At 45.9% G+C, this 19,611-nt stretch overlaps 1 protein-coding gene across 5 annotated transcripts in view; it reads left to right on the top strand.

Moving 5' to 3' along the window:
- Positions 1–19,611, top strand: part of LOC137518660 (leukocyte elastase inhibitor-like) — a 47,904-nt gene that overhangs the window by 23,907 nt on the left and 4,386 nt on the right. For all 5 annotated transcript variants that reach the window (XM_068236791.1, XM_068236794.1, XM_068236795.1 and 2 more), the window contains 3 exons: positions 4,731–4,848; positions 9,039–9,181; positions 9,292–9,459. In XM_068236791.1, the coding sequence (XP_068092892.1) occupies positions 4,731–4,848; positions 9,039–9,181; positions 9,292–9,459 (429 nt within the window). The remainder of the gene's footprint in view (positions 1–4,730; positions 4,849–9,038; positions 9,182–9,291; positions 9,460–19,611) is intronic.

The raw sequence follows: 19,611 nt of genomic DNA on the forward strand, positions 1-19,611 counted from the left end.
CACGCTGCTTTCTCCTGATCTCCTCCTGCAGCTTCTGCTGGTCTCCCGGGGATTGTGTGGGCGGGCTCTCAGCTGGCTGCCTCTGTTTTATTGGATGGAGAGAGCCACCAGCATAGTAAAGGGCTTTATTGATTGGAGGGCGGGAAGAGAAGGGGAAATGCTACTTTCTGATGTGGTCTGACTCGATCCCCGCCCTGTACACTGTAGCACAGAGTGATGCGCTCTTGTAAATTGCGGCATCAAGCATTTCTGTCTGCAAGGAGGCAGTATGGTTGGCAAGCCTGTCACCCCTCTTATAGTGTCAAGGGGGGTGCGGATCGCAACCCCCGCACCCCCCTAGTGACGCTTGTGCCAGATGCCATCATCTGGGATCCTAAACAGCGTCAGCCATCATCGCTGGTTTCTTTCATGAAGAACTGGGCCATCACTGCTGAACCCTCGCCTCCCTCTGCCCCCCACCCCCCTTCGATTTCTCCTTATCTCATTAGGGATAACAAATGATTGCCAAGTGCAACTGGTGGCGCTGTAGTATGGCAGCCTTGCACTTGGCTTTCAGACATTTTCCCCCCTTACTTTCACCATCCCCCCTTCAGAACCTGTATGAGACAAAACCAATTCCGGGTACACCCCCTACCCCCCCCCCCCCCCCCATTGCACTTGACAAAATAAATGATTCTGATTTCCATTACTCGCACACTGTTCATATTTGATGCAGCTGTTCCAGAGAAATTCCCTTTGGAAAAGTTGGTCAGGTGATGGAGACATCCCTCTAGCAATCATGGAACTGGCAGTACAGTGAATGTGCCAGGCTACTGAACAGCTCTCACTCTCCAGCTTTTCCGTGAGCTCCTGGGAGATAAACTCTTTATGGCCAGTGCTGCAGCTCCATAGATTCTTATCATTATGAGAGTTTTCATTGCCATATGGGTAACAAAGAGTTAATCTCTCAGCAGAGAAAGAAGGTGGAAGGGATCAGATAATCTGTGTTCACAGGGAGAGACTCAGAAAGACAGTGGACAGTATTCACAGGGAAAGGCTAACTGCTGTACCCTTACAGTTTCTCTCTGAGCACTTCATGTGTGGTTAATGATGGAATAGGGCTGAGTCCCTGATGAGACATTGTTGTGATGAAATGCATAAGATGGAGCTACGATCCATGTGACTGGAAGTGAGAACTTGGAAGGAGACGCGCGAATCTGAGGCTGGATGGGTAAAAGCGACTGCCCGGGAGCTAAATACCCAGTTTTCTGCGCATGCTTGTTTCTGCTTATGTTTGTAAGGGCGGTTTGTATTCTCTTTTATTAAACGGAATGATTTTACACTATTGGAGCTCTCTTTGAGATTCAGTGACAGCAGAGACATTGGACGCTCAACCTCCAAAATAATCATTCCTGTCTCCGGATAATTTAGGAGGTCGGCAGGGTAGGTGCGGGCACATTGGGGGAGTGACCTGGCACTGGCACTGCATGTCATTTGGTTTTGGGGTGAGGCGGAGTGGGTAATGTATGGCGTTGGTGGAGGAGTTCCTGATTTAAAGAGATATACTATGATGTTTTCGGTTTGTTTTATTGCATACCCTATGATGGTCATTTGAGGCATAAGACAAGGAACACCCCACGTTGATTCCCAATTCATTCAGCTTACTGACTTTACTTTCTCTGGCAATTAGCTTGGTGAAACTCTTTCTGCTTTGTGTTTTTCTCAATGGACTGGGAGCTCGTATATTACTATAGTATTCTTGTAATGATCCGCTCAGCTGCCTGCGCAGGCAGAAAGCTTTTTGACCACTGTTCAGGTCTGCATTCTGCAGGTCTCTGGAAACGAGACCTTTTGTCAGTTTTGCAGCTTGCTGCTGCTGAGGAATTTGCATATGTTTGTCATGCAAATTGCCTAGCCACATCCTTTGTAGGCTGGCTCTATATATACTATGTGATTCCACAGTACTTGGCTGGTCATAAGGGTTTGTCCTGTGAAACACTCCTGGAGTGTCAGCCATGCTTATTGTTTAAAGATTAGCTTAGAGTAATTCCTGGGACTGCACTAGGCATCCTTGGTAGAGCAGTCAGGATTGTATTATTTGTATTGCCTGTTCTGTCTGTCTGTGGGGTGCTAACCAGAGCAGCGGTTGTTACTGGTAGGCCCTTCTGTTCATCTGTCTGTCGTACTTGGATCGCACTTGCTCTGGCGGAAAGAGCAGTGGATCCAGCTCGTTCTGTTTCTATACTTGGATCACACTCGCTCTGGCAGAAAGAGCAGTGGATCCTGCTAAGCTCTCTTACTATGCTCAGATCGCACTAGCCTCTAGCGGTAGCGGCTGTGAATCCTTCTGATCTGATTCTTGGAGTATAGCTGGAGCAGCGGTTGCTACCAGCTATCTCATCACCCTGTTTCAATACTTGGATCGCACCCGCTCTGGCGGTAAGAGCAGTGGATCCTGCTAGCTCTGTTACTTTACCTGGATCGCACTCGCTCTGGCGGAAAGAGCAGTGGATCTTTCCTATCCTGTTTCCCGTTCATCTGTCTGTCTTGTCTGAGACGAACGCTTGATGTAGCCTCGGTGAGGTAACCGTTAAGCAAGTGCTCGCGTTCTCTGTTTCATGTTTGGGTGGTGGGGGTTAGTTAGGCGTGCTTGTCTCTGTTGTGCTTAACACGCGGAGACCGCGCAGTAAACGCGTTCGCTGTTGCGAATGAGTGCGGTGTTCGCGTTTAGTTAGCGTTTGTTATTTTCCTTATCTTCTCATTGTATGGTTTGCTGTGCCTTTGCTACTCTCGTCCCCTGTCTTGTTTAAACCTTGTGTCACCTCTGGCAATTGCCTCTCTCGCGATTGCGTTCCTACTTTGTTTCTGCTGTTGTGTGTGCACCGTTGCGGGTTGGCGACTAGATTGGTGCACATACATACATTCTGTCCCTGTGCTCATTCTCATTCGCAATCGCTTCGCTTGCGATTGCGTTCTCACTTGGTTTCCTCTGTTGTGTGTCCACCGTCGCAGGTTGGTGGCTAGATTGGTTGACATACATACATTACTCATCTGTGCTTATTCGGTCTTGTGTCGCTGTTAGCAATCGCCATCTCTTGTGATTGCCTTCTCACTTGATCTTCATGGTTGTGTGTTCATCGTCGCAGGGTGGCGACTAGATTGGTGGACACACATACCCTCTGTCGCTTTTGATCTCTCTCTTTCAGGGCTATCTTGCCCTGCGTTTCTTCCCTTCGTACAATTTCTGTCTGGCGTCAGTGGCAGGGCAGAGGAGCTGTTCCTCTGCACTCCACAGCTCCATCTGCCGACAGGAATCTCCCTCTACAGGTGCGTTGCACCTTTTGCTGGGTTCCCTCAAATTATACGCTTGTGGAGGATTTCTGCAGTGTCAGCGCACGTCCTGTGCGCTGACCACGGAGAGAATTCCACAATCGTTACAATTCTATTGTGCATTGTTTACAGCATTGTCCCTATACGCGAACCACAGTTTATGTAATTTTGGAGTAGATAGGAGAATACTGCACATCCTGAAGCACATACACTGTTCCTTTTTTTTAGATATCATGTCTAATTAATGCAAGGATACTTTCATTTGAATTTCAAAAATGGGAGGTGGGTTCAGTGTTACTTACCTGTGTCCTCCGGGTCCTCACTGTTGTGCTGCTGTCACCCTAACTTAAATCCGTAACTGGCTCATTTGCGGACTATGGTGCATGCTCTGCCTTGGGCACACATCTCCTCAGTTGCACTCCCGTTGCCAGGAGCATTGTGCGCATGTGCAGTTGTAAGTCTTTACAAACTGTGCATGTGCAGAATGCGATTGAGTAGGAGTTTGGCCAGGGCAGGGCATGCACCATAGACCGCAACCCAGCCTGGTTGGGGATTTTACTTGGGCTGATAGCAGACCAACATAGGGAACTGGGAGGATACAGAGGAACCTCAGAATACTACTGGGGGCTGGAAGAAGCCCCAGGTAAGTAACACTGAACTCCTGCCCCCCCCCCCCCCCTCACACTTAAATTTTTATGTAAAAAATATGTTTGCAATTTTGAATTTACACCAGTGTCTGCGGAAGTGTACTTGGCTTTTCAAGTATGTAAAATAATTATCTGTGTATTCTCTCACTAAGCAGAAGAATTGTATCATGAGAGTTGCTTCTTGCTTTTGTAAAGATGAGTAGTTGCAAATACCTTCTGTTTTGATAAGGAAAATATATAGAGGAAAGCAAGAAAAAGCTTCAAAACTGAACAAATTCCGCCCTGGATCAACATTCAACACAATAGAATGTATTATTGGAAATCAAGATAGTCCTACGCAGTTTATTTTTGAAAAAGATTCAGTCTATTATTCATTAAATGTGCCTGATCTTTGGATTTTTTTTTTAATAAAATATTGTTGTCTTTACTTCCAAGCCAGGACTATATAGATACCTTTAGATTGTCTCTGTAATGTACCATTCCTCAGAAATCCTGACTTCTACACTGTCAGTTTCCACAGCTGCATATTAAACCTTTCTTCTGTCATCCCCAAGGCACGCCTTTTGTGGTAGCCTTAAAGTGAATAACTTATCATTGGAAAAAGATATTATACCAGCAAATAAAACTGTGCTTCTTCTATGTGTGCCTCAATTTTGGTAATGCAAATATGTAGACATACAGAAGGTCATGGAGAGACCATTACTGATAACCAAGCTATAACTAGCTTTTAATTCCTTTATTCTGTTGACAAAAGCTTTTTTTTTTTCATCATAGGAATATTCCCAAATAATTAAGAAATCTTTTCATGCTGAAATACAAGCTGTGGACTTTAAGCAAAGTGCAGAGGAAAGCAGAAAGAAAATGAACACTTGGGTGGAGGAGCAGACAGAAGGTAAGTTCCTTTATTCAATATTGTACTCGCAGAGAAGCATATCAAGCCTTTATCCTTAAACCTCTTGCTAAGCTTGGATTGCTATAAAATAATGACTCAAGTTACAATCTTCATACATACAATATTCTGTGTGTATGTACAAAATATACAGTTCTATTTTCTATTACTTATATTTGATGTTGCATATTACAGTATTGTATTAACTGTTGCAAGTAGTTAAAGATACATTAAAAGCATGTTGAAAACAATCAAAAAACATAGTTTATACTATATGTCACAACAGCCCAGTAGGGGCCATCCTTCAACCACTTTATTAGATCTTTACTGGTGTTAAGCTGGTAATGATCATCTCTATATGTGGTTTGATTAGTTGTAACCATTAATAGGGTGTTCTCATCCCCAGCCTACACCTCTCTGACACTGCAGCTGTCTTTGGCAGGGTTTGGTGCTCCATATCACTTGTTTTGCATAGAGAGCTTGACGGGTCCCATTGTAAAACTATGCTACTGCCCTTGGTTCACTTTTACTGAATTATGGTCTCTGAGTCACTCTACGCTTACCAGCTTTTGTACTTCTCTGGTCCCTTCCCTCACCCATAAGTAAAATATGCAAATCACAAGCCTTTTTTTTTCAGCTTTCCATTCTCACTCCTCTCTTACCTCCTGTTTCTCCTTCGCATTTCTATTCTTCTTTTTCTTGTCTGTCGTGTTGAATTTTCTATCTGTGCTATGGTAAATGCTGTAAGAAAACTTTCAGGCCCCTGTGTAGGAATCCACTATTGGGAAGACTGGGTGTTTGTTCCTGTGAGCCCTAAGGTTTACCGTGCTCTATTTTATACATCCAGAGGAGGTTGTGAATTGGGGCCTCTCATACTGAAATCTATGCCAACTAGTCAACTGTTATATAGGTTATATGCACAGAATTCACCTGTGTGCCCAAATAGCCTTTGTTGTAAACGTTTTGTTTGTAATGTTGGTGTGTTGAGCTTAATTTCACATGCAGTACTGGGTCGCTGCAGTTGTTTTATCATGTATTCTGCATTCTCAATACTTTTTGCTGTTCAATTGTATGTACATATTCTTGTTCAAACTAGCTTGAAAATAAAGAATCTTTAAAAGAAAAAAACAAACACAAAATATCAGTTTGCACTCCTCATCCCACAGCAAGCGTGGGGCTCTGCCAGAAGCGGCCCCCATGGTCTTTGACATGGAAAGTGTTCTGCAAGAAAAATCTCATTTGCTGATGATTCTCATTAGTCAGCTCAAAGGACCAACTTGAAGCCCTGGCAGGAGATTCAAAGATGCATTTTCTGGGGTTTCCTATATGCCCAGCATTGCAGCAGTGTGTAGAAAGTACGCCCCAGTAAAAAAAAAAAAACACAATGGCATAGAAAATAGCATTCTAGCAAAGGGACTATAAAGCTTTGGAAGGGATCATTGATTATTATTTTCAAATCTTAATAAAAAAAAGGTGTTTGAAACATTAAAAAGTGCCAATTGTTTTTTTTACTTTTGACTAATGCGAAAAGCGGTTGTTGTTATTATTATTTGAGTTTCTGTCATCTTTGTTCCTAAAGGAGAGATTTTCCCTAAATTCTAATCCTGGAAACTCCATGGAGCTTTGTGGCTTTAATATGAAAATTATTAGTTCTGGCAACAGGAAATGAGGGACAGGAATCATAACTAACTAAAAAGAAAATGGTTTATCTGTCACTTGTGGAAAGATTTCCCTACTTCTCATGTCCATGGGGCGGAATGTAGATTCTCACAGATAAGGACACACAACAGCAATAAAAATCCAAATAAGATTATCCCATTTCAACACTATCCAAAACGAAAATAACATTTTCCTTCATTGAGCTGTAAAGAGCACCTAAACTAAAAGTAACTCTATAAACTACACATGCTAGCGTGTATAGTATAGGGCCCTTATACTTACCTGTCCACCAGGTCCCCTACGTTGCACCACTCTGACCTCTGTGACTCTAACTGGAGCATGGTGCCCTTTAACCTCTCATGATACCTACCATTAATATACTGCCACACTGTCCTCCACATCATGCCTTTATCATGGTGCCTAAACTCAAAATTATTTTTTTCTCTCAAAAACGAATGTGTAACAATTGTGGAACTTTCTCCGTGATCAGCGCACAACGCGTGCGTTGACACGGCGGAAATCCTCCACAAGCGTATATTTGCAGGCACCCAGCAAAAGGTGCTACGCACCTGTAAAGGGAAATTCCTGTCGGCAGATGGCGCTGAGGAGTGCAGAGGAACCAATCCTCTGTACCTCCACAAATGCCAGACAGGAATTTTACGAAGCGCAGAACGCAATCGCAAGAGAGGCGATTGCGAATGAGATTGAGCAAAGGGACAGGTTGTATGTGTGTGCGCCAATCCAGTCGCCACCCCGCGACCGCGCACACACAACAGCAGATATGAAATAGGAACGCGATCGCGAGAGGTGTGATCGCCAGACGTGACACAAGGCAGATCAGAATAGAATACGAAAGTAGCAAAGGCACAGCAAATAATACAATGAGGAGATACGGAAAACAACAAACGCTAGCTAACCGTGAACACCGCACTCATTCGCAACAGTGCACGCGGTTATGCGCAGTCTCCACGTGTTAAGCACAATAGAGACAAGCACGCCTAACTAACCATTAACAGACAAACATGAAACAGAGGACGCGAGCGCTTGCTTAACGGTTACCTCACCGAGCCTCCAGCAAGCGTAGCAGACAAGACAGACACACGAAAACAGGGACAAGTGAGAGATAGGATCCACAGCACTAGCGAAAAGTGGCTAGCGCGATCCAGGTACAGAGTAGCAGAACAGAAGGATCCCCAGCGCTAGCGAAAAGTGGCTAGCGCGATCCCAGAAGACAGAACAGAAGGATCCCCAGCGCTAGCGAAAAGTAGCTAGCGTGATCCCAGAAGACAGAACAGAAGGATCCCCAGCGCTAGCGAAAAGTAGCTAGCGCGATCCCAGAAGACAGAACAGAAGGATCCCCAGCGCTAGCGAAAAGTAGCTAGCGCGATCCCAGGAAACAGAACAGAAGAGATAGCTGGTAGCAACCGCTGCACCAGCTATACTCCAAGAACAGAGATCAGAACCATTTCCTGTCGACCACCTCTGGGACAGGACAATGGCAACAGGCAAGACAAGACAGAACAGGCAATACAGATAATAACAACCTGACTGGGCTAGAAGGGGAGCCTAAAGCAACCCCCAGGAATTAACTATACTAGATAGCAATGGCTGACACTCCAGCAGTGTCCATCAGGAACAGACCATGGAAGGGAAATGACCAGCCAAGCCTTCTGGGAAACATAAAGCTCTTATAGTGCCAGTCATCAAAGAAGGCAGGTAGGGGATTTGATAAACGAATGTATGCAAATTCCCCAGCAAGAGAACAGACCAGAACTTGCAATGGAAAGACAGGTCTCTGTTCCAGAGTCCTGCAGCATGCAAACCTAAACAATGGGCAAAAGGCTGCCTGCCTGCGCAGGCAGCTGAGCGGATTCTCACAGAATGGCACATAGGTTATTGCACTGATAAAAACTTCTGCTTTTTTTGGGGAGAGGGGGACGTGGCTATCTGCTATCTGGCTTATCTTAGTTCATGAAGAGCAAACAGGTTGTTCTCCGGATAAATGCAGATAATTACATTGAATTTTCAACATTTTTCTTATAGAACACCTATAAATAAAAGTGTCAATAAGATTAAAACACTGTAATTTTTCAGCATTCTCAGCACTCTTGAGATACATTTATTATTGGGATTTTTGTAACAATTGCCATTTTTATACAGAGGCAGACAGACCTCTGTGCCATTTTGCAGGAGTCCATGATATTTGAAACTTTCACCATGGTAAATACCATAGGAAATAAATGAGAGCAGTAGTGTTTGTTTCATAGGTTTTGCCACCAATTTCTGTTGTGTATTGGCATTTTTCCGATAACGGAACAAGGACACTGCAATACAAACTACCAGGAAAGAGTATTTGCCGTCTATAAAGTAGCAGTACTTCTAATGAAACTGAGTAAGGTACTGTACATAATTTTAGGTTATATCCAGTACTGCAGTTTTCTGCGATATTGTGCTTATATTCTGCTGTAAACAAAATTTTAAATATAACCATTTCAAAGATAATAATTGCACTGCAATCTTCTTTTCTTTTGAAGGCAAAATAAAGGACCTTTTGACCAAAAGCTCAATTGACTCTCTTACAAAGTTAGTCCTGGTTAATGCACTGTATTTTAAAGGAAACTGGGAAATTAAATTTCCTGAAGAGAACACCGAACAAAAACCATTCAGACTGAGCAAGGTTTGCCATTATTTATAAGAAAATATATGTATATTATATATCCTATTTGTGTAAGTCATAGAACCAACTGCAATTTACACATTTATTACAAAAGCCTTCTTTTTATTTAGAAAAAAACTAAAATGGTGCCAATGATGTTCCAGAGGAATAAATATAACATGTTTTACATTGAAGAACATGAGACAAAGGTTTTGGAACTCCCTTATGCTGACAAAGAGATAAGCATGGTGATACTATTGCCAGATGATATTAAAGACAATTCTACTGGACTGGAACGGGTAAGATCATAATAATTGAATTCCAATGTGTTCATGAGCATATTACTTAAAATGTATAGAACAGCAATAACAGCCACACATGGACATGTACTGATTACAGATCTCCATTTTGTTCACCTGTTTCATATTTATAAAGGGGGTGATGTATGATTTTCAACCATTGGGATTAGTGCTTTGGCCCCCTAATATAACCACCCCAGAGTGCTGATCCACTGCTCCATTCACTTGAATGGAGCCTTGGATGGCATTTTGAGAACCACCAATAGTGTCTATCTGTGGCTGTCTGCAATTTCCTTTCAGAGGCCCAGGAACAGCCGCTGACGCCGTCGATGTGACATATCGAATGCGTCATGGAGTTACGAACGCCAGTTTCTTCGCAAACCAACCAAACTGACAATTGTTGGTTTAAAATCCACTTTTTTTCTCTTACTCTCTGGCTGCTAACAAACCCTGGCTCTTTGGTAGCTTCTAATTACAGCTCTTCTCACCTCTGTGTGAAAGCCATCCCTGGAAAGGTTATAGCTCATCCATCAGAGATTAGATGGACAGAAGCTAATAAACCGCCCCTTCCCCCAGACTGGTAGGAACCGATCACAGCAAGGGGTTCTCTCAGGATTACCTCAGCTGAAGGTTCAAAGAGAATCCATCTCCCAGCTGACCTTTCTGTGATCTCACAAATATGAAATCCATCTTTTGTCATAAAGATGACTTTCTGTAACGATTGTGGAATTCTCTCCGTGATCAGCGCACAGGGCGTGCGCTGACACTGCGGAAATCCTCCACAAGCATATAATTTGAGGGAACCCAGCAAAAGGTGCAATGCACCTGTAGAGGGAAATTCCTGTCGACAGGTGGAGCTGTGGAGTGCAGAGGAACAGCTCCTCTGCCCTGCCACAGACGCCAGACAGGAATTGTACGAAGGGAAGAAACGCAGGGCAAGATAACCCTGAAAGAGAGATCAAAGCGACAGAGGGTATGTGTGTCCACCAATCTAGTCGCCACCCTGCGACGATGAACACACAACCATGAAGATAAAGTGAGAAGGCAATCGCCAGAGATGGCGATTGCTAACAGCGACACAAGACCGAATAAGCACAGATGAGGAATGTATGTATGTCCACCAATCTAGCCCGCCAACCTGCGACGGTGGACACACAACAGATGAAACCAAGTGATAACGCAATCGCAAGCGAAGCGTTTGCGGAAGAGAATGAGCACAGGGACAGAATGTATGTATGTGTCCCAATCTAGTCGCCAACCCGCGGCGGTGCACATACAACAGCAGATATGAAGTAAGAACGCAATCGCGAGAGAGGCGATTGCCAGAGGTGACACAAGGCTACAGCAAGGCAGAGCACGAGAGTAGCAAAGGCACAGCAAATCATACAATGAGAAGATAAGGAAAATAACAAACGCTAACTAAACGCGAACACCGCACTCATTCGCAACAGTGCACGCGTTTATGCGCGGTCTCCGCGTGATAAGCACAACAGAGACAAGCACGCCTAACTAACAACCGACAGACAAACATGAAACAGAGGACGCGAGCGCTTGCTTAACGGTTACCTCACCGAGCCTCCAGCAAGCGTTCGTAGCAGACAAGACAGATACACGAAAACAGGAATAAGTGAGAGATACGATCCACTGCTCTTTCCGCCAGAGTGAGTGCGATCCAAGTATAGAAACAGAGCGAGCTGGATCCACTGCTCTTTCCGCCAGAGCAAGTGCGATCCAAGTACAGCAAGAGAGAATGGAGATCAGACGGATCCACAGCACTAGCGCAAGGCGAGTGCGATCCAGGCAAGACAGATCAGATGAGATAGCTGGTAGCAACCGCTGCTCCAGCTATACTCCAAGAACAAAGATCAGAACGACTTCCTGTCGACCACCGCTGGGACAGGACAATCGCAACAGACAAACAGAACAGATATGCAATCCTAACTGCACTAGGGAACCTGCCTAGTGCAGTCCCAGGAATGACTCTAAGCTAATCTTTAAACAATGAGCAAGGCTAACACTCCAGGAGTGTTTCACAGGACAAACCCTTATGACCAGCCCAGGTCTGTGATATCACATGGTATATATATATATAGCAAGCCTACAAAGGATGTGGCTAGGCAATCTGCATGACAAACGTATGCAAATTCCTCAGCCGCAAGCTACAAAACTGACAAAAGGTCTCTCTTCCAGAGACCTGCAGAATGCAGACCTGAACAGTGGTCAAAAAGCTGCCTGCCTGCGCAGGCAGCCGAGCGGATCCTCACACTTTCCAAATAGGCAATGGCCTTTAGAACCCGCTTATTATGAAATTCGGAACAAACCACACAATTGGATGTTTCCGAATTAAAGGTAAGCCCTGCCAAAGCAGAGATATGCATTTTGGGGTCACCGTTCACTCTAAACCACCCAAGTTTGATATCATTGTTATCGTTAAATTCGGATCGACCTGAAAATGTTATTGGATTTAACATAACCTGTATGGTTTGAAGATTAGCACACCTATCATGACTTAGATATATTTTTGTGTTCATGCGAGGGGCGGGCAGATCTCCAGTTCCAAAGAGGTGTGTGATCCACGCCCCCTAACCCCTCCTTGCTGGAGTGGGGGCTATAACCACAGAGAGCCCAGAAAGCTCTGAGTCCTTTACCTTTAATCTGACGCCTAGTAACATCCTGGCAGCCCGCAAGGACACGGGCCAAAACCTCCATCTTGGAACTATTTCTAACAAAGGCCTGTTGGCCGCATGGCAACCGCCATTTTGGACTTTACGCCAAAGACTTGCAATTGCCGCATGGACTACCAATAACGGTATTTGAACTGTATATTCGGACATTCTGTTTCTTTTCATCTCTACTCTCTATCAAACCAAACTGTTCTAAAGTAAGCTGTGTGTATGTAGTTTAGAAATAAACTAACGATTTTTATCGTTCAGTCTTGTGCCTTTTCTGGTCATCTGATTGCTGCTATAACGAATCTGCCCTCTGAAGAGTCAGTCATACTACCGCATTGTTTTATGATTTGCTTATAATTGTTGATTTGCTAGCTAGGTTGTAAATAACCGTTTCTTCCTTCTAGGATTAGCTAGTACCAGATTTCCTGTGCGAAATCGATAACTTTTGTTTCTCGATTGTAAATACAATTCAAGATTGCATCATATAGGGACCCAGTAACCTTTCTTTAACGTTACATTGCTCACAGTCTTTAAGCCGTTGGAAGTGACTATTCCCCGAACGGTGACTGGAGCGTGTTGAACATGACTGGGCTGGCTACCGTATTATGATAGCGTTGGGGTCTCTTCGCCCTAGTTGGAGACTGTCTGCTCCTCAATCAGGCAGTGGTGGCAGTGTATTTACCCGATTTCCAGCGCGAAATCAATATCTTTTTAGTTTACAGATTGTACATACAATCAGAATTGTACATGTATGGGCACCTCCAACCAATCTTAACCGTTTACTACGCACACAGTGAATTTGCCCCAGCAGTCTCTAGTGCAGGAGACCTGCATGGCAACAGTGGCCTAGTAATACGGGATTGGTGGATGTTTGTCCCATTACATATTGTCGGCAGCTGTGCGACCAATCTTTATGATCAGTCTGTTCACCGTACTTCCTGCGTATGCTAACGGGAGCAGATTAGACATGATTGGCACGCTCTGTCGCCTTTTCTTTCTTCCCTCTGACGATCCAGCAACCGGTCTTCGTTGTCCGTCTGCGCCCGTACATCCTGCGTACACTAACGGGAGCAGATCTCGACGGGATCGCGGGGCTGGATTGTCACATTGGTTGGCAGTGGTGGTGATAGCACACCCCAAAACCAGGCATAGCCAGCTTTTGGGAAATCAGAGCGCAAAGATCTGACAAACTCAGTCTTTGCAACCAGAATCATAAGACAGTGGTCGCTAAGTATCCTGTTTTGCAGAACCGAAGTTCTGGGCACAAAACGGTACACATTGATAGCGAATAGATTGGTCTACAGTTCCTAACTTTTTCTTTGCTATATCCTATTCTTTCTTGTACTCTTCTCTTCTGAATGTCTGATTCAGTTCAGGATTACCAGAATTGGTTTGTTCCTGACTTGCAAGCCCTCTGCAAATCGCACGGCATTGCTGCTTACGGCACAAACAAGGCTGAGCTGGTGGCATTACCCCAGAGATGGAATCCTTGTCGCCACCTCACTTAATGCCTTTATTCCCTGCAGTCCTGATACCCCCCGGAGTGGTTGGCAAACCTGACCGGCGAGGATCTGCGCATACCAGGAGTTCTGAGAACGGCAGCGCCAGCGTGAAGCAGAGCGCCAAGAGCGACTGCGCCAGTGGGATCTCCAGGACAAAGAGCTACGGCTCCAGCGTGAATTGGAGTTGGCCCAGCTAACCCAATCGAATCAGCACTCCTCACTATGTGTTTCGGTGGAGAGATGCGAACCTCTAACCGTGACCCCCACAGCAAAACTCCCTGCCATGGAAGAGGGCACGGAACGAGACTTTCCTGTATGCACCTCTGAGAGGGCATACCATCAGGTTCCTGTACCGGACAGCCAGAGAACCCTGGTGCTGGACAGTCACAGAACACTGTCCCAAGACTTGGAAGGAGGTAAGCCTACTGCATTCGCTCCTCCTGGTCCGGTGAGCTTTGTGCCACCGAAACCTGCAGCTGCTGCTATTGCTGCATCCCAGTCTGACACACCTGCCATTAATCTTTGTGGCGTGACCGGCCACATACAGTTCTTCTGTCCCAAGAGGGAGAGAACGACCGTCCCTAGCCCGAAGATGGCTAGCAACCCTGATCCGTCACCTGCATCACCCTCTGCACTGCCTGTAAGCGTGTCAGAGATGCTCTACGGTTCCGGAAATCATCACAGTGCTCCAGTGAACGACCAGATCATCTTTTGCTCCAGTGCTCCAGAAGCAGATGTTTCCTTGGTCTGTTCCGACCTTGCCACAGAGGAAGATATTCTCCCACGAAAGCTCCTCACCCTGACTGGAGTCAGGCCCAACCACCACAACCCTGTTATCCCAGGCCCCCGAGAAGGCCGGATAGGAGGTGGGTTTTCCTGAGCGGGCTGTTGCCGAGTTTCCCTCTCCTCCTGTGCTTGGCACTGATCTAGGCACGCTTGTGTGCCCTTTGGAATTCTCTGCTGATATGCAGGAGTTCCCAGCAGGACTCCCTGGCAACCAGGTACTGTACCAGCCTTTGGGAAAACAGGGAGCCTGCTGTTGCTACGGTACCTGCTGTTGCTACGGTACATAACGCCGCTGGGCGGGAGGTACCCTCAGATTTATATGTACCAGCAACTGACTGTTTTTTATCTCTTTCTGCACCGGTTATTACTAATGAAATTGCGTGTGTCAGTGATAATTGTGATAGAAACGCTGTACATTCTTTGGCCATTACATGCCCTATGGCCAGCCACATGAACTCAGAGCTGACAGCAGGGATTCCCTCTGACAATTCTGACTTTCAGGCGGGTGACACTCATGCTAAAAATGACATGTCATGTTATGCAAATGCTTTTGATAATGTTGTGCATGCTTGTGAGAGTACGCTGGTTGACGCTTTCAGTGTCACCGGTAGTCTGGACTCAGGACTATCTGGAGAAGTCTCGACTTCCCCTGATATCTCTGACCCCCAGACCAATGTCAATATTGATGTGATTTTGATTTACCCAAAAGGTGATGTTTATTGTGGTGTACCTGTGCAGACAGAAACACACAGTACTGTTGGTAACCTGAACTCAGAGCCTGCAGGCATTCCTGTCAGCTCTGACCCCAGAGAGTGTGGTTTCTGCAGCTGACCTCAGATCGCACTAGGCAGCTGGCTGAGATTTGTAGTCCCACATCCGTGAGGATACTACAGAGCGACTCCAACCTGCGTGTACTTAGTGGCCAGTCCACTAAGCCACCAGCAGCGGAAGCTCCACTACAGGTGTACAGGGAGAATGGTAACTACTCCAGTGCACCCATTCCCCATGTAACTGACACCCCAGTTGAAAGCACGGTCCATGAGGATCTGTTAGAAGCCCAGTCAGACAGGACGCAGTTAGTTCTAGAAGAGTACGGCCACTTAGAGCAGGAAGACACAGGTCCCCTGTCAGGCTTGATAGCTCCCACACGAGGATTGGCGGATGATGTGAAAGTCACCCCCCCCTCTCGTACTCCCAGAAGGCCTCGCTGAAGCGCACTGCGCCCCCACAGTGAAATCTTCGCAGCAACCCTGGGCAGGATACAGCAGTCTACAGAAGGGACCCGGGGACTCTCAAGCCCTTATGGCAGGTCCCCCACAGCGCCTCTCCGGAGGTGCAAGCAAAAGTAAAGATGAAGTATGAGGAGATTTTACAGATGGCTGTCCTCCGCAAATCCTCTAGCTTACAGACCACCAGATTCTGTGAGGCCTATAGGATGCCGGACGACATCCCAATAACTGTTGCGTATCCCATGACTCCTCCCGGTGATCTGTTGGATTGGCGGGCATCCGCCAACTACCTAACGATCATGGATCGGAGCTTCGGATACTGGCAGGTTCCAACCGTGTCTGAGGTGTGCCTGGAATCCACATTCACCCTGCCCTTGGACTTAAACGCCTCGATGCGGATGTCTTTTGGTAGGAGGAATGCCCCAGCCACCTTCCAACAGGCCTGGAACGACCTGTTGAAGTGCAAGCACGGTTGTACAGTCACGTACCCGGATGACATCCCTGTGTTCCGCCCGACATGGGGGCGACACCGCGATCACTCGTCCCTGGTACTAGGACAGCTGTCAGCTGACAATCTGACCGTTGAACCAGACGCAGATCAGATTGTCATGACAGAGGTACAGGCCTCTCTGGGAACAGCGGGATACTACAGGACGTTTGCTAAGCCCTGTAGCCTCCTGGCTAAACCACTGACCAACATGAAAAGGGCAACCCCCAAGGCCATGTGGAACCCGGGCTTTCCCGCTGTAATGAGCCCAAGTAGCAAGTTGGTATTGCTTCAGTCAAGGTCCTGCTAACCGATCCTTCCCCAATTTTGGAAGGGGGAGATGTGACGCCGTCGATATGACATATCGAATGCGTCATGGAGTTACGAACGCCAGTTTCTTCGCAAACCAACCAAACTGACATTTGTTGGTTTAAAATCCACTTTTTTTTTTCTTAAGCTGGCCATACACTGGCCCGATTTTCCGCTGTTTCAACAGCAGATTCGATCACTGGGATCGAATCTGATGCCAATCATTCGCGCTAAACGCACCCGCCGATCCGATTTCCTCCCGAAATCGGATCGGTCCGTCGATCGCGCCGTGCGGGAAATTACCGGCGATCGCCCGCGGGTAGGGAGCGTGTCGCTAGCGGCGGCCGATCCGATACAGGTATACATTACCTGACGCTGGCTCCTGGGCATCTTCTCCGCGCTGCACCGCTCTGTTCCTGCTTCCATCCCAGCGTACATTAACTTCCTGTGTCACTCCAGTGACCAGGAAGTTCAAATAGAGGGCGCTCTAGTTGAACTTCCTGGTCACGGAGTGACACAGTGTACGCTGGGATGCGGTGCGGTGCAGTGCGAAGAAGAGGACCCGGAGCCAGCTTCAGGTAATGTATACGGGAGGGGGGGGACACAGGCGGCGGGAGCAGCTCAACAGATTGTGATCGGTTTCAAGGCTGAAATCGATTCACAATCTGTTTGCAGTAAAGGCAGCCATACAATCCCTCTCTGATCAGATTCGATCAGATAGGGATCTGTCAGTTGGTCGATCTAATGGCAAATCTACCAGTGTATGGCTACCTTTACTCTCTGGCTGCTAACCAACCCTGGCTCTTTGGTAGCTTCTAATTACAGCTCTTCTCACCTCTGTGTGAAAGCCATCCCTGGAAAGGTTATAGCTCATCCATCAGAGATTAGATGGACAGAAGCTAATAAACCGCCCCTTCCCCCAGACTGGTAGGAACCGATCACAGCAGGGGGTTCTCTCAGGATTACCTCAGTTGAAGGATCAAAGAGAATCCATCTCCCAGCTGACCTTTCTGTGATCTCACAAATAGGAAATCAAACTTTTGTCATAAAGATGACTTTCCAAATAGGCAATGGCCTTTAGAACCCGCTTATTATGAAATTCGGAACAAACCACACAATTGGATGTTTCCAAATTAAAGGTAAGCCCTGCCAAAGCAGAGATATGCATTTTGGGGTCACCATTCACTCTAAACCCCCCAAGTTTGATATCATTGTTATCGTTAAATTCGGACCTGAAAATGTTATTAGATTTAACATAACCTGTATGGTTTGAATATTAGCACACCTATCATGACTCAGATATATTTTTGTGTTCATGCGAGGGGCGGGCAGATCTCCTGTTCCAAAGAGGTGTGTGATCCATGCCCCCTAACCCCTCCTTGCTGGAGTGGGGGCTATAACCACAGAGAGCCCAGAAAGCTCTGAGTCCTTTACCTTTAATCTGACGCCTAGTAACATCCTAGCAGCCCGCAAGGACACGGGCCAAAACCTCCATCTTGGAACTATTTCTAACAAAGGCCTGTTGGCCGCATGGCAACCGCCATTTTGGACTTTACGCCAAAGACTTGCGACTGCCGCATGGACTACCAATAACGGAATTTGAACTGTATATTCGGACATTCTGTTTCTTTTCATCTCTACTCTCTATCAAACCAAACTGTTCTAAAGTAAGCTGTGTGTATGTAGTTTAGAAATAAACTAACGATTTTTATCGTTCAGTCTTGTGCCTTTTCTGGTTATCTGATTGCTGCTATAACGAATCTGCCCTCTGAAGAGTCAGTCATACTACCGCATTGTTTTATGATTTGCTTATAATTGTTGATTTGCTAGCTAGGTTGTAAATAACCGTTTCTTCCTTCTAGGATTAGCTAGTACCAGATTTATTGTGCGAAATCAATAACTTTTGTTTCTCGATTGTAAATACAATTCGAGATTGCATCATATAGGGACCCAGTAACCTTTCTTTAACGTCACATTGCTCACAGTCTTTAAGCCGTCGGAAGTGACTATTCCCCGAACGGTGACTGAAGCATGTTGAACGTGATTGGGCTGGCTACCGTATTATGATAGCGTTGGGGTCTCTTCGCCCTAGTTGGAGACTGTCTGCTCCTCAATCAGGCAGTGGTGGCAGTGTATTTACCCGATTTTCAACGCGAAAATGATATTTTTTAGTTTACAGATTTGTACATACAATCAGAATTGTACATGTATGGGCACCTCCAACCAATCTTAACCGTTTACTACGCACACAGTGAATTTGCCCCCAGCAGTCTCTAGTGCATGAAACCTGCATGGCAACAGTGGCCTAGTAATACAGGATTGGTGGATGTTTGTCCAATTACCTATTGTCGGCAGCTGTGCGACCAATCTTTATGATCAGTCTGTTCACCGTACTTCCTGCGTATGCTAACGGGAGCAGATTAGACGGGATTGGCAAGCTCTGTCGCCTTTTCTTTCTTCCCTCTGACGATCCCGCAACCGGTCTTCGTTGTCCGTCTGCGCCCGTACATCCTGCGTACACTAACGGGAGCAGATCTCGACGGGATCGCGGGGCTGGATTGTCACACAGCCCAAACAGCGATCTGCCACAAACCATCAAAAGCAATCTACTCATAATTGGAGAATAGGGTGTTCCAAAACAACACCTCTATTTTCCATTAAAGCTTATGGCAATTTGATTTTACAAAGATTAGAACGTGTTTTGGAGATGTATATAATGGCTTTCAGCCATATGGAACTTTGTGTTAAGCATCCAGTCATTTAAGCGTCTGAGACCCATTCCTATGCTGACTGTCATCTAATTAAAAGAAGTCTTATTTCAGAAGAATTCCTGACCTCTCTCTCTTTCACCATTGGTGATCCTAGTTAATTACAGGATTTTTTATAAGTTAGATTACAGTAGAACTCCAAATTTCATTGTGTGTTTCTTCCTATAGTAGACATCTAGTGTGTACTTCCACTGTCATCACAGACAATACCCTGCACTAATCCACCTGGCTATAAGCCAAGTTTTGCTGTAATGGTTGTTGTATGGTCAAGTGGTTGAGCTGGGGTCATGGCTAAACTCACAAATGCAGTCAAAGTTGTCAAACCAGAAAACACAGGTTGTACTTGGACCTGTAACCATTCAACATATTTGTTTTTCATAACAGGCACAGGAAACAATG

Source organism: Hyperolius riggenbachi, chromosome 5, assembly GCF_040937935.1.
Source record: "Hyperolius riggenbachi isolate aHypRig1 chromosome 5, aHypRig1.pri, whole genome shotgun sequence".
NCBI classification, from domain to species: Eukaryota; Metazoa; Chordata; class Amphibia; order Anura; family Hyperoliidae; genus Hyperolius; species Hyperolius riggenbachi.